The sequence below is a fragment of the Dromaius novaehollandiae genome, chromosome Z (assembly GCF_036370855.1).
Source record: "Dromaius novaehollandiae isolate bDroNov1 chromosome Z, bDroNov1.hap1, whole genome shotgun sequence".
Taxonomy (NCBI): Eukaryota; Metazoa; Chordata; class Aves; order Casuariiformes; family Dromaiidae; genus Dromaius; species Dromaius novaehollandiae.
The window spans coordinates 80831752-80846385 of NC_088132.1; the positions used below are offsets into that span (position 1 = coordinate 80831752).

General features: G+C 39.0%; 1 protein-coding gene across 3 annotated transcripts in view; it reads left to right on the top strand.

Annotated features, from left to right (window-relative positions):
• LOC135323451 (protein ARK2N-like) overlaps positions 1-14634 on the top strand; it is a 46004-nt gene that overhangs the window by 5812 nt on the left and 25558 nt on the right. For all 3 annotated transcript variants that reach the window (XM_064502603.1, XM_064502606.1, XM_064502605.1), the window contains exon 2: positions 8518-9334. In XM_064502603.1, coding sequence (XP_064358673.1) covers positions 8611-9334 — 724 coding nt within the window. In that variant the 5' untranslated portion in view covers positions 8518-8610. The remainder of the gene's footprint in view (positions 1-8517; positions 9335-14634) is intronic.

A 14634-nucleotide genomic window follows, 5' to 3' on the forward strand; every position in this document is an offset into this window, starting at 1 on the left:
TTGCTGTATGTAAGGTACTCATCAAGCTACAGCAAAGTGGTGTGGAATAGTAAGACCATGTTCAATGAGCAGAATGGGGTTGAACAAATACTCCAGACTTGATGCTTTCACCTCCCATCTCTGCTTTTGCTGAGGAGGCTGTATGTATTGTCTACATGTCTTCTATTGCTAACTAGTAGTTTTATTCTTCAGGAAGCACTGACAGCTGATCCTTTTTTCCCTAATAAAGAATAATAATGCAGCAAATCATTATGGGGTAGATAGTGTTTTTATTTGAGGGTGCCTAAGTTTTTTTCATCAGCATGGCTACCTTCTAGTTTTATTTTGCTCTTTTTATAGCTGATAACTTGTTATTTTCTTACGTATGCTCTTATTTAATTGCTGTAGTCAAATATATGCAAAATCCTGTGTATGTTGAGGAAGAGAAACGTGTGTTTCCTTGTCTGTCTGTTGTCCTCTCAAAGTGGAGGTCAGACTTCTTTACCTGTAAATACTGTGGGAAGCATCTGATAGTAAACATCGTGTTAGCAGCATTATTCATAATGCACATGTAACTGGCTTTTGACCCTGTCAGTTCTGGTTTTGAAATGCCTAAAGTAGTGTGCATCATACTAATTTTTTCATGTGCCAAAAAATTATTACAAATGAACCCTCTCCTGCATTATATTTTTTCCTCATCATGCTTCCTTCTACTTCCGTAACAGGTCACGCCACGGCCTCACTAATTCTTGTGCCCACAGACATCTATCTACACCTGACATGTCCTACAAGAATTTCATATTTTTGGTTGTATTAGCTGCTTACGGAGACTCAACGAGGAGCCATGTATTATAGGCTGAAGGTACAGACTAAAAGGTTAGCTGCCTAGATTAGGAGTTAGCTGTGGTCTTGAGTACGATTCAGTACCATAGGTGTACTTTGTCAGTGAGAAGGTAATGGGTTATATTCAGCGGAGTTATCCTTGTTGCTTACTGAGTCCTTAGGCCATGGCAGACCAATATGAATGCTTCCATCATCAGGAGCACTTTGAACATGTAGCGGCTACAGTGTATAAATTGTTAGCAGTGTGGTGTACTCTGAAGTCAATTGGCAGATCTTATGACTGGTTTTTAAATGATTGAGAACTTGGTATCAAGAACAGCCCAACAGCAGTTAGTTTCTTACTGCCACTGGAATTTTCATAATTTGACTGAATGCAAATGAATTCACTTTTAGTTTACTGATGTTTATTCGTAAGTGCTGTACCTACTGCGGATTCATTAAATTTTACACTGCTGACATAATTAAAATAACAAATGACCAAGACTAATAGCTGTGGATGAGAAAATGCCTAGAGGTCTGGGTTTAGATTACAGATCCTTTCCAGACTTTCTGTAGAATCTGGACGTGTCAACTGATTTCTCTTCTTCAGTTGACCAGGCCGTAAAATAGATGTTACTTCCCTGTGTGACAGGATGGTACTGACTTTAGACAAAGATACAGTACTCATGTTGAATTAAAATATGTGAAGCTTTAAAATACCTGCAGGTATATCTATTGTTTTCTGTATAGTAGCATGAGGTAAAGATCCATAAATAGGGCTGGTCGTAAAATACTTAAATACAAACTGTGTGGCCTCACATATGGTATCTCTGTGTTAGATCATCTTTGTTGGAGACAAATGGATGTCATCAGTCCATACCACTGCCAGTTCAGTGACACTTGTCCTCAGGTAACTTTGAGAGACTGTGAGATGCAGAGGACTCCCTTTGTCCCATTCATTAGCTACAAAAGGAGCTGCAAACGGCAGATGCAGGTTCAGTTAGGTAGCCAGTACTGTTACCGAAAAGGGAAAAGGAGCGTTAGGGAGGGCCTGACAAAGCTGCTTTGAGAAATAGCAGAAATAGCAAGGTACGGAGTAGTCATCTGTGCCTGTCTGTGCTGGACCTGCTTTGATTTTGCAGGAGATAGCACATGTTTTTCCTATCAAAGCTACGCTGCTGTTGCAATGATCTGCAGTTTGGACCTATTGGCAGACATTGCAATCTGTGATTACTTTCAGGATATTACAGATAAATGTTCGTAATAGCAAACATTCCCTCTGAAGAGCAGGATTAGCTTGTGTTACTGGTATTCCCAAACAGTTTAAAATCGAGCTTTTCCGTGAGCTTTATTTTGTTGACAATGGTAGAATAGTAGACCAGCATTTCTTCAGAAGGAAAGCTCTGTTTATATAGAATGGCATAAACTAAAGGAGGAAGCACAGAGTACTTTCTTTTGAATCGTAATTTTCTATCTTTTTTTACTTTTTTTTGTTGTTAAAGTCAAAATCTTAGAAAAAGATGATAAATCTGTGTGCAGGTCCAGATGATCTGTGCAAACTAACACATGGCAGAGAGAAAAAGAAATTAAACTTCTGGCTTTCCCAGTGTTGATTTCTACCACTAGTTTTGTTGAAAGGACGGTGAAGACCTAACAGTGGGTCTGTTAATTTTTTTAGGGACAGATAGTTATAAAAAGCTGCCTCTCTCTAATTTAGGAGGAGGAGAGTGCTTTAGACTTTAAATTATTGCCCACTTGAGAAAAGGGCCTGTGTGAGAGAGAAATTAGATTTTAGAAGGGTAAATACCACCAACTCTATTCCTTTTTCTATATGCTAATGAATTTATTTTTACAAGGACTGTGATTCTGTGGGATTCCAGCACAGCTGGTGACTGTTTCTGCAAGCCTGTGTGCAGACTTGTAATCTAACCCATAGTTCGTAGTTCTGACTATTTTATTTGAAAGACGCAGAATATGAATGTTTATGTGCACTAAGCATTACAACATGAAAACATGTATTTAAATGTAAATTCTTGTTTCTTATTGATGAAAAATGTTGTTCTTGGAGGTTGCAAACAACGCTTCACAAACCTTTGTTTTAATTTGTCCAGTTGTACTTTTTATTTGGTCTTGGATAATTTGTATACACAGCCTGTTGAATGCTCAATAGGAGCAGCAGAGCCAGTTGAAACAGAGCATTACTTTTATCCTTTCTTCTCTTCTTTCACACCTTGATTCTTTTACCATGTTGATTGGGAAAAGGTCCTATTTTTTTTAGGATTGCTACCAGGCCTGATTTATGAATCATCTGATAAAGAGCCAACTCCACTCCCAGAAATGTGCCTTAGGTAGAATTGTGTGCTAGTGAGTCAGCTCCAGGGCAGCATTTTCAAAGGAACGCTAGATAAATTACACAGTATCCGTGTGGGGGTGGCTTAGTGTTATGAAAAATCTGCTCTAGAGCATCGCACATACACATCCACATAAATTTGAGTCAACTGTCTTGAGTTAAATTGAGTCCTGGTTACACTTCTGTTGTTTTAAGTGCTTAGGTATGTGTTACGCTTTTATAAGAAAATAAAGGGTATTTTCTAAAAATCTACTGTACCATTGGAAAGGAGATTTGAAAGAAAGTACAAAAGACAAGTTGGGAAGTGCAGAAAGCATTGAAACTTTCGCATTTCTGATAGAGAGCTGGTTGCTTAGATACTTTGTTCTTGGACCTATCTGTATGTGTTGCCAGTACTAGAATATCACAGGTGAGTTTGAATTAGAAAAAGTGCATTCTCTCTTAAAGGAGAGAGAGGCATTTCAAGCAAATAAAAGGTATGACAAACATGAGGGACCACCTACAGAGGTTCTGGATGAAGGTTCAGAAATGTCTGGAGCTATTAGCACATCACATCTTCAGAGTCGCCTGATTTTCCGTCGGGGTGAACTTTATTTTGGTGATTGCCACAATTTTCCCTTCTTGTACTCTGGTGAACTTCAATGGTGTGGTCAGTTCTTCAGTACACAGGTCATGCACTGCTACTGTGCTTCCCTTTCTCTTTATCATTGCATAGTCTGTGATATCTATGATTCAAAGCTCTTGCTGTTCTTTATCTGTCTCTTTACGCTTCTTTTAAAAAAGACAACTATTTTATGTAATTTAATTGACCTAAGTTGTTGTTACCTCTCTCTTTCTGTTTTTTTTTCTTCCATCCAACTCCAGCTACACTGGCTAAATGTGAGATGATATAATCCACTGGTGATGGAAATAATTGTTTGTATAGGTATGAGCCACTGTGCTCTTTAGCATGCTGTATAAATGTATAATGCTGTATAAATTATATATATATTTAGGATTAGATTAGAACATCAACTTTTATGACACGAGCTATGAAGTAGAATATCCTCTAGAAGGTTGTTCACTGCAATTTTTTTTCCTTTTTTTTTTTTTCTGATTCTCAGTGCTAAAATGGTATTAAAAGACAGCTACAAGTATTTGGAGTGTTTTGCTTGATTATTCTTTCCAGTTAAACAATTGCTAGAACAGGCACAAGAAAGTTATGTGGTCATAAACAGGGGAAAAGTAGCCTGATGGATTTGAATAACAGGAAATGTATCTGTCATAAACTAAAGTTACTCTTTAGGGCAAACTGCTACAGAAAACTGTTAGTACTTCTTAACTAAGAATCTCCCATGTCCACAGCTGGTGAGAAAAAGGACTAGCTTACACTTCATTTAAGCTAAGCATTCCTTATAGTGAATCAGTTCCATAACATGTAAGATGATAATATACAATTAAGGTTAGGATATCGTCCTTAGGGTTTCAGACCTTATTTGTTCATCATGGGTGAAAATTCATTTCCTTCTGAAATGCCAGGATTTACAATTAGAAGAATATTTACTTTAAGGAGCATGTATATGAGGCCAGCTATTGGTAAAGAGCACACGTGCTGTATTTGACACTTCTTTGTGCAGTAGGACAAATGACTTAATAGCAAAAAATCCCACAACAGTTGTTCTTCAGGAAGCTGCTCATACTGCTCTGTTCAAATTCAAGTTTTTGCTTTTTAATCTGTTTGTATCTTCAAAAATCTCTTCTTGCAGCAAAGCTGTGAAAGAAACATCCACTACCCTCTTGTGACTTTAGTGAGGACCCATGAGTTCTACCCATCAGGTAGTTTGTCACCAAATTCCTTTTTATGTAAAGAGATGGCCTGGTCTTTGCCCTCCCATGCCTATCCTCTTTGCGAGCTCTGGCAAAAAATTTCACTTGCATTCTGGGTTTGTTTTCTGCTGGCTTAGTGAGTTGAGCCTAACCAAGAAGGGGTGAGCCAGTTTTGGTGCGCAGGGGGGAATACGACTGCACAGTCATGAGTAGGCAGTAAAAGAGGGAGACTGTCCCTCTCTGTGGCAGCAAGCTTTAGACTAGCTCAGCTGCCTCTGCCAATGTCGCCTTTGGAATCCTTCTGGATTTATTTGCAAATGTGCAGTTTTCATAATGCACAAATTAATATTTTATGCCTTTAGAAATGAGTCCATGATTTCAGTCTTTGAAAACATTTCCTATGAAAAAGTACAGTTAGATATTTCTTCTACATACTGTTATTTTCTATGCATGATTGGAAAATAAAATCATTTCTACCGGAAGAATCTAGTACTGCAGTTTTTATAGAAATGCTTTTTTTTTTAAAATCCTCAGTGCAATATCTGTGCATCAGAAAAAGGAGAATGACATTTCTGAGCAGCGCCTAATTAAGTATCCACTTGTGTCTGTAAGCATCACAGATTATCTTTCCATGCTGTGTTGTTCTCATAAGAAACTGGTCGTTCTCTTAAGATTACCCTGAGATTACCTTTTTTAGTACTATTACCAGAAAAGTGAATGGCAAGGAGGGATGGGAGCATTTCAGTACTGTGTCTCTTCCTCTCTCTGGTTAATACATTTCTCAAGCAGAATGAAGCAGTATGTTCTTTTTCTTTGAGACCTGGCTTTCCTTGGCATAGACTCTTTTTTCCCAAGATTATCTACATTCTTCCCTACAGCAAAATCTGTTTGAGTCATGACAGACATTTTTCCCCAAAATAAATATAAAGGTTCCTTTTTATATATTTACTAATACTAGATTTGTTTTGTTGTTGCTTTAATGTGCCAGTTCAGGAGATCTGGAGAGTACAGGCCTCATCAGAACGAGTATTTTCTCCACATGCACAGGAATATGCATCATTGCTGACCAGTGTCTGTGCCTTCTTCTCACTAAAAATATCATTCACTTATCCCTGTGTGAGGGGAGGAAGACACAAATTCCCTAAAGTAGTACAGATGTGTACGCCTCAGACTCCTATGCTTATATATAGCAAAGATGATGTCTGCCTTTGCTGTTGATATAAGCAGATGTGCTGTTGGACTGCGAATTGGCTTGGATTGAGAAAAATGTGAGCCTGCTCTTCAGTGAGACGGGGACCTACTGTCCAAGAGCAGGGAAGAGCCTGAGGTACTTGGTCCCCTTTTTGCATTGGTTATCACGGGTGAGGTCTGCCCTCAGACCTCGCAGGTCCCTGAGCCTCCTAGCAGAGGGAGCGAAGCAGTACACACACCAGAGGAGACAGGACGTACTCGGGTCTGTGGGACCAGAAGAGCATCTGGAGGTGCTGGTTGATGTCAACCTGGACAACGGGATAGGGTGCGCTCCCAGCAAGTTTGTGGACCGTGCCAGGTTTGGGGGAGCGGCTGATGTGCTGGAGGGCAGGGCTGTAAATCAGAGGGACTTCAGCAGGCTGGAGAAATGGGCTGACAGAAACCTCCTGAAGTTCATCTAGGCAAGTGCCAAGTCCTGCATCTGGCGTGGGTAACCCTGTGCAGCAGGACAGGCTGGGGCTGACTGCAGAGAAAGCAGCTCCGCAGAAAAGGGCCAGGGGGTCCTGGGGAGAGGCTGAACGGGGTCAGCAGCGCTTGCAGCAACGGTGGCCAGCTGCATACTGAGCTGTGCTAGCAACAGCATCGTCAGCAGGGTGAGGGAAGCAATTCGTCCCCTCTATCTGGCTCTTGTGAGACTGCATCTGGAGTGCGGTGTCCCGTTTTGGGCTGCCGCATATGTGAAAGGCATTGGCAGAGCACTGTGATATGTGAGGAGAGGCTGAGAGAGCTTGGTTTGCTCGCAGCGCCTTTCTGAAGCAGGGAAGTAGCCTTATTCTGTGCTGCAGATGGGGTAAAAAAGCAGCACGTCCTGACACAAAGCTTGCAATAGATCAGGAAACTGAAGAAGGATTTTTCAGGATGCAGAGAAGTGTCTCTGAACCATCCATGCTCTCTCAGGCTATTCCAGTATTAATTGTCCTTGTCTGTAGAAATGTGCTTTTTTAAAAAAAAGCAGACTAAAATTTTACATTGCTTTTTAAGTGTCATCAATTTGCCGTTTACTACACTTTTAAACCCATAAACAATTAGTTCCGTACAGTTTGTCTGTAAGTGGATGTGGTAATTGAAAGATTTTCCTTAACTTTATTCTGGGTTGAATTCCAAATTAAAATTTTGGTGGAAGGCAGAGCATGAAAAATGAAGATTAAAATGATGAATACTATATCTCTAAAAACTTTCCCTGAAGGGAGTTGGGTACATTTTTGGTTGTTAATGGCAAGTTATCAGTCAGGTAGATAGCTTGTTCCTAATATTTGCACTGAAGCGATGCAATTTATTAAATTATAACTTGAAGTAAAATGTAGGATACTGGTGTGGGTGGATACTGTTTCTTGCTGGAAACCCGTGCTATTTGATGCTGTTTTCCTGACAGATTTTGAGAGAGGAACCAGGTCAGTATGTAGGTTCTCATACAACTAGTACCTGTATGAGAAACTTTCAGAGAGCACCTGAATGATGTATTTGATGGTGCTGATATTTTTTTTTTAACATGTGACTCACATGCTCATTCTCTGTTGAGAGTAAACTGGTGTTAAAGCAGAGCTAACGTTTGTAAAGGCATTGTGTGTAGATGCAGGAAAGCCTGTGTTCCTGATGGTTTGGTGTCATTTCATAGCACTTATTTATAAATGTCTTTTGCTACGTGCAATCTGCCATGCTCAACTGCAAGAGCAATTCCACTGGGAAGGTTGTTTGTGGTGTTGCTCTGTAATGTTCAACAGCTGCTCTGTTTCAACTCCGAATGACTGGATTTCTTCTATGTCATATTGATACTGTAAGTTCGTAAAGTGCCTTAAAAACATTGCAAGTTTGAGGTCCTGTCCAGCTGAAAGTACCTTTCTCATGGATCTGGAAACTGAATTGTATTCTGGTCTGTCCAGGTAGATGACTCCCAAGTCTGGGGACTTTCAGTCTGGCATTGTTCAGGAGGACTAAAATTCTCCGTAAAATAAATTTAAAGTTCTGTATAAATAAAAATTCATCATATGTTGCTTATGAGATATTGATTTAAATTTTAAAAAGTGTAAGACTTAAGAAATTTTTCTATTTTTTGGTCTGTTGTGATCATTTTATTGGGATGAACTGCATTTTGTGCAATCACAGCACTATCTTTCGTGGGTACCTAGAAGGAAGAATAGTGTAACAGGATGGGTTCACTTGGAAGAAATAAAAGAAGAGAACCAAAATTATGCTGAACAGTACTGTCTGTGATTGAAAACAATAGTTTCAGTTGATGGATCAGGTAATATTGTGAGGACTAGGAGTGATTTATTTGTGTCAATTATTCTTACTGTTCTGTTCTTGTGCAGGTTGCTGTGTTGCTGAAATCCATATCTAGTTCACCCGGTGTTCCAGACGACGTGCTCCATGCTCTGAGCCCTGCAGGAGCTCGGCATTCTGCAATGAAGATGGAGGCGGTGGGAAAAGCAGAAGAACTCGTTGATTCAGAAGTTCCACCAAAGACTTCTGAAAAGCAAGAGACGGCTCCTGATGAAGATGGACCTATAGAACTGGAGACACAAACTCAGAAAGATAACGTGCCCGCTGTAGCAGACTCTGCAGTGCTCTCCTCCATGCCTTGCTTACTGATGGAACTGAGGCGAGACTCCTCAGAGTCTCAGCTGGCGTCTACAGAAAGCGATAAGCCAACGGGTGGTCGAGTTTATGAGAGTGACTCTTCTAATCATTGCATGCTTTCCCCTTCTTCCAGCGGGCATTTGGCTGACTCAGATACATTGTCTTCCACAGAAGAGAATGAGCCCTGTCAAGCTGAAGCTGCTGTAGAGGGAGACCCTTCTGGGGTGTCTGGGGCTGCAGTCGGGAGGAAATCCAGGCGATCCAGGTCCGAAAGTGAAACTTCAACAATGGCTGCCAAGAAAAACCGACAGTCTAGTGATAAGCAGAATGGCCGAGTTACCAAGGTAAAAGGTCATCGAAGCCAAAAGCACAAAGAAAGAATCCGGCTGCTAAGGCAGAAACGGGAGGCAGCTGCTCGCAAGAAGTACAACCTGCTGCAGGACAGCAGTACCAGTGATAGTGACCTGACGTGTGACTCGAGCACGAGTTCATCAGATGATGATGAAGAGGTTTCAGGGAGCAGCAAGACAATCACTGCAGAGATACCAGGTAGAGGATGTTTTTTAAACTGAACTGTAACGCATCTGACATCGTTTCTCAGCTGTCATGCTAAATTAGATGAGTGACCCTTGAGAAAAACCAGGAGAACTGCAGCTCTGTGTAAATTTGAAGACTGCAGTATATTAACAAGACATGGCAAATTTTAAAATCTGTTCTGAGGTTTCAGTGCACTTTTGCACGCCAACAAAACATAGAAGTGATAGATTGGAGGAAAGACTACCTTTGAAGTTTGGAATTTTCAGATTTTTTCCTTTGTAAGCCTATATGAACGCCTATCAGTGCTGTCAAATCCCATTAGATGGTGATAATCTAATAAATACGTTCTTAAGATAAGTGGCCAGCTTTGCTATAATATATTAAGACCACAGCTCTGCAGCTGCGTTTGACACAACATGGCATATTTCTTGCCTGTGTTACAGTAAGGCCCTGTTCACTATTGCACTTGTGCTGTGCTTTCAGCTCTATGTTTCAGTGCATGACAAATCTACTTAGCCTTATTGTAATTTGCATTCTTGCAGATTGCAGCTGGTCACCTATTTTAGGACATAAATATGAATTTATTTACGCAGGTGCCCAAGCTATTTCCAATCCTAAATTTTTAACATTCTGGACAAAGGTATTACCATTTTCTGTGTCATAGGGATCTATAATTTCTATAGTTTTAATTTTCTGGCATGTTCTTGTTGAAAGATGAGAGCAGCAAATTATAGGGGCCTTCTCATGATTTCATTAGCAAAAGAAAGATGAATTCTTCAAGTTTCTTGTCTGCTGAGTCTGTGTTATTTAATTAGCCCAAATGCTGTGGACAGGATTTTGTGTGACTTACTCTTGCAGTATATTTTACCATAGCACCGTCATCATATGGTAATCTTCATATGGCAATCAAAAATAAAATCACATAAAAATAAACCTTTTGGCTTGCCAATTTTTACTGGGTGACATGCCTTTTTCCATTTTGTGCTAGAAGATTTTTGGAGATAAATATCAGCTTCATAGGGCAAGAAAATTTAAAGGAAAACTGCAATAATTAGTCTGAACTTACTAAACCAATGTTTGCCAGCTGAATTAAAATTCTAATATACATCAGATTTTACAAATAATTGTCACTGTTTTAACTGACTTCATTACGGTGAGTGATTCTGGATGTCACCATGAGAACTGGCATTTTTCCCACGTATTGCTAGGAAGCAGGTTTCACAAAGGAAGTTAATGTTTATTATTGGAAAGTCTGGGAAAGGCATATTCCTCCTATAATTATTGTGTAGTAAAATTTTAATAGCAATTCTAAAGTTATTTTTACCAACTTAATAGTTAGTCTAGTTTCTAACTTTCATAGGTAAGTGCCTTGTTATTGACTACATTTACACTTGTTGGGCAATTAAGGCCTGAGTTAAAGCCTGTTGAAGAAAACTTTCTTTCACTGAGTTTGGGGCAGTTCTCTCAATCCCTTCCCCTTGAGAAATAGCTTTTTAGTGCCTTGTGACCCAGAAATGTATCACATGGTATTTTCAGATCTGCCTCGGTTGCTGGCTTCCATTGCCTCGATAGTTCTGAACTTACTCTAGCGTACTTTTCTGCATCTTTAGGCTCTTTGGTCCTTGAGCCCTAGGTGTTACCATGAGAGGCTTTCAGTGAAAAGGTCCCACTGTAACAGATGGAAGAAACTGTTGATTTGGTGATTATTACACCAAGACCTACTTCTACATGGGGCGCAAGATGTGGGAGTGCAAAAACCATCTTGGGGAACAGTGACCTGTATTTCTTACTTCATAGCTCACATCATCTGTCTGATACAAAATTACATTTGCGACAAAAACTTTTGAACTGTCCTTTTGGTATTAGGTGCAATGTGTATCTGTCAGATTGCAGTTTTCCTTTAAATAAGAACTTAGTCTGGCTTGTGGGAAACAATCTCTGAGTACAAGAGAAAAATATTCTCTGTAGAGATAAGGACAAGGTTGACCAAAAATGCATCCTGTGCTATTTGTGGGTTAATGAAACTTCGTGATCGCACTAGGTGCAGTGGAGCTATGAGCCTGACTAGGATTCCTAGCTCCCTGTTGCCAGTGACTAATGGACAGATTCACATGCCATCTGTGATCCCTCTTCTTGGAACTGGCAAACTGCTTAAGTTAAATAATTTTTTCTGAGTAGAAAGCCATTATAGAACACTTAGCATTACACTGTGCAATCCCCAAGATTTAGGAAACGAACAACTAGTCAGAATCTAATACAGGGTAGCCAAAAGCGTTATCTGAAATTCAGGCTCCAGGTATCCTCTGAATACAATCAGAAGATGAGAGTAAACTTCAGATTTAACTTAGTATTTGAGCTTCAGTATCAAGAAACTGCAGTGCATCTGTCAGAATAACATAAGCATGAAAAAACACTTGCATTTACTTCTGAAAATCTGTGCATGTTGATGCAGAAGAGTAATACAGGTAGTCTATGTTCCCCTTAGTCTAATCATAGTTGGACGCTTTAGCAGTAATGTTAGTTACAGTCTCAACGTAGCTTACTATTGGCACTGATTTTTCAGATGTGTCTTGTCTGAAAATAGCTTTGCCAACAGAGATGCTCTAAAACTTTTAGCAACAGCATATTGTGGCCATCATGATATACAAAGACAGTACAAATATTCTGACTCTTAGCTTCTATCAAAACACAGTGTTACAGAAGACCGTTTGCTACCTGTGTGTAGTCTGAAAATTGAAGTGACTCATTTGAGAATGCAAATGTCATGGCACTAAGCCTCTTCCATTTCAAGAGTGTAGTTATTGTTTCAAACCATCCATGTGACTGGTTCAGAAATATGTTTGGATTGACTAGTAAAGTAAGGAAAATGTTCAGTGAAAGGCAAAATGGTGCCATGAACATCAGTAGTGCTGCTAGCTTTGCTTCATTGCACGTGCACGCAAATTGTAAACCAAGCAGCTGTGCAATAGTGTCAGTTCTCCCTGCTGTTCTCAAATGTAATAATGCACATTAAAATACCACCAGGCTTATTTTTCGTGGCAATGACTAAAGAATTGTGATGAGATCTTATTGGTGATACTTCAATACACATATTGCGAGATCAGTAGGAACTAAGCACAATGTAATGTGGTATTCTGAATATATGACATGCTATCATTTTTTATGTGAAAATACAGGTTTGACATGAACTTCATGGACACTACTGAGAATCATTTCACTGACCTGAGCAATCACAAGCTTGGGCTCTTTAGTTCAGTAAATGCCATGATTTTTGAATTATTGAAAATTAGGAATAATCTCTTACATTTTGAAAATTGAGCCTCTCTGTTGGCATTTAGGATTTTCCTACTCCTTAACAAATACCAGATAGCATCCACTTTTGGCAAAAGAGGATGATCTTCACTGATCCTTGAAATAGATTTTGCTAGAACTGTTGTTGTTAAAAGCTTTTCCTTTAAATGGTTTCAAATTTGACCATGCAGATTAACTCTGAATAAAATTTGCATGAAAACAAGTCTGGACACCAGTATTTAGTTCTATGTAAACTCTTTGGTGGACAGAAGGGATTTTAAAAAATTCAAATACAACATGAAAAACATGTCATTTCACCACCACTGTACTTTCTACAACTGAAAAAAGAGATCGGAACTGAAATAAGCTTAATTCATGTTTTAGGCTTTCAGAAGTCTGATAAAAAGTTTGAAGTTTTACGTTGAAAAAGGTGTTATGGCTCATTTGTTTAAAGAAGGAAAAAAGAAAAGAATTTTTAATTTGCAAGAATCCAGAGAGAGGGCATGATACACAAAGTGGATGCTGTGAGCATAGACCTCGATAGAAGCATCTTACAAGGGATGAGTTTCATTAAAGTAACTCGGATTGAGTTATCCAAGAATGGGGAAAAATCTGTCAGGAGTAATTTGTAGTAAGATACTCATTTTAAAAATGTAGGATAGCATAACAACATGGAGGAGCCCACCGCTCCTAGTTAGAATGAAGGTGCAGTGTATTTTCTTAAACTGTTGCAGTGTTGGTTTTCCTAGACTAAGTAATTTTGGATTTAGTCATTATTTAGATAGTACTTAATAGATGCCATAAAGAGATAACGTGGGGGATTTTTATAGGTGTTACTCTGCAAGAGATACTGTCCCAAAGTTAAGATACGATCATTATTGTACCTCTGTGCTCGTTAACTACTTAACTTCTAAAACTAGAGCTGTAAGTTTACAGATAGCAAAGGGACCAATATGATAAATGTTAGCGTTTTAATATTGTCCAAATGCATTTTAAGACTTAATTCCATAACACTGAAGTCTGCCACTAAAGAAAAGATTGACTGAAGCATGTTACGAACTAATACCCTGTAACGTTTGAATCGGAGCTGCAAAGGAGGTGTTTGAAATGGATTGACTTGCTGCTACTAGTGTAGATATCTGATGTGTAGATACGATGCCCTTTTTTAAAAATGGTATTGCAGGGTAATATATATTTCAATATATAGTCTCCTCAGTTTACAGAAGTGTTTGTCAGAACGACTCCCACTCAGCTCTCTGAGCTTGGGAGGAGATCCCTGATTGAGGGAGCATAAATAGAATCGTAATGGATGTTCAACCCGAGGGGTGGTTTGGGTTGTTTTAGCTAAAATGCAGTCAACAGGATAGCTAAAATGCAGTCAACAGGATTGAAGTTAGTTGCTATAAAGTAATTTATTTCTGAGCAGAAGACCTGAATGCTGAATTTTCAGCCTGTCTGATAGGTAACAGATGAGAGAGAAGCCTTAAAAAGTAGGGTTTGTAGTAGGTCTTCGGCCCTCCAGCGTAGCATTGCTCGCTAGGCACCACTTGGAAATAAAAAGAATAATCCTACGCTTTGTTTAGGTGTTACCGAAGAACTTATGTATACCTCATTTAAATAACTCCTTTAAAGAATGTATTGTTTAAATAATATTGTAATTTCATATATACAGTAAAGTCCCAATAAAGAATTAGTGCCTTATGCTTTTATTAGTAAATATTTGCTTAGGATGTGCAATGATTTCTCTCACTCTTAAGATATTTTCTATTATTCTTAAACTAGGGGATCCCATGAATTTCATGTTTATGCATTAAATTGTCAGGTTATATAGCTGCTTTGTGTAGTTTAATGTGATGCTTTTCTTGTTTTGAAATTATCTTAAGTAATGGTCATGTATTAGGACAACCTGCATATTATTTATTATTCCTCAGAGAAGGTATAGAGCTTAGTATTTTTTCCCCTCATAGAGGATTCCTGAGAGAACTCCAAACTCAATATAGATACCACTGCCTTTTCTTGTT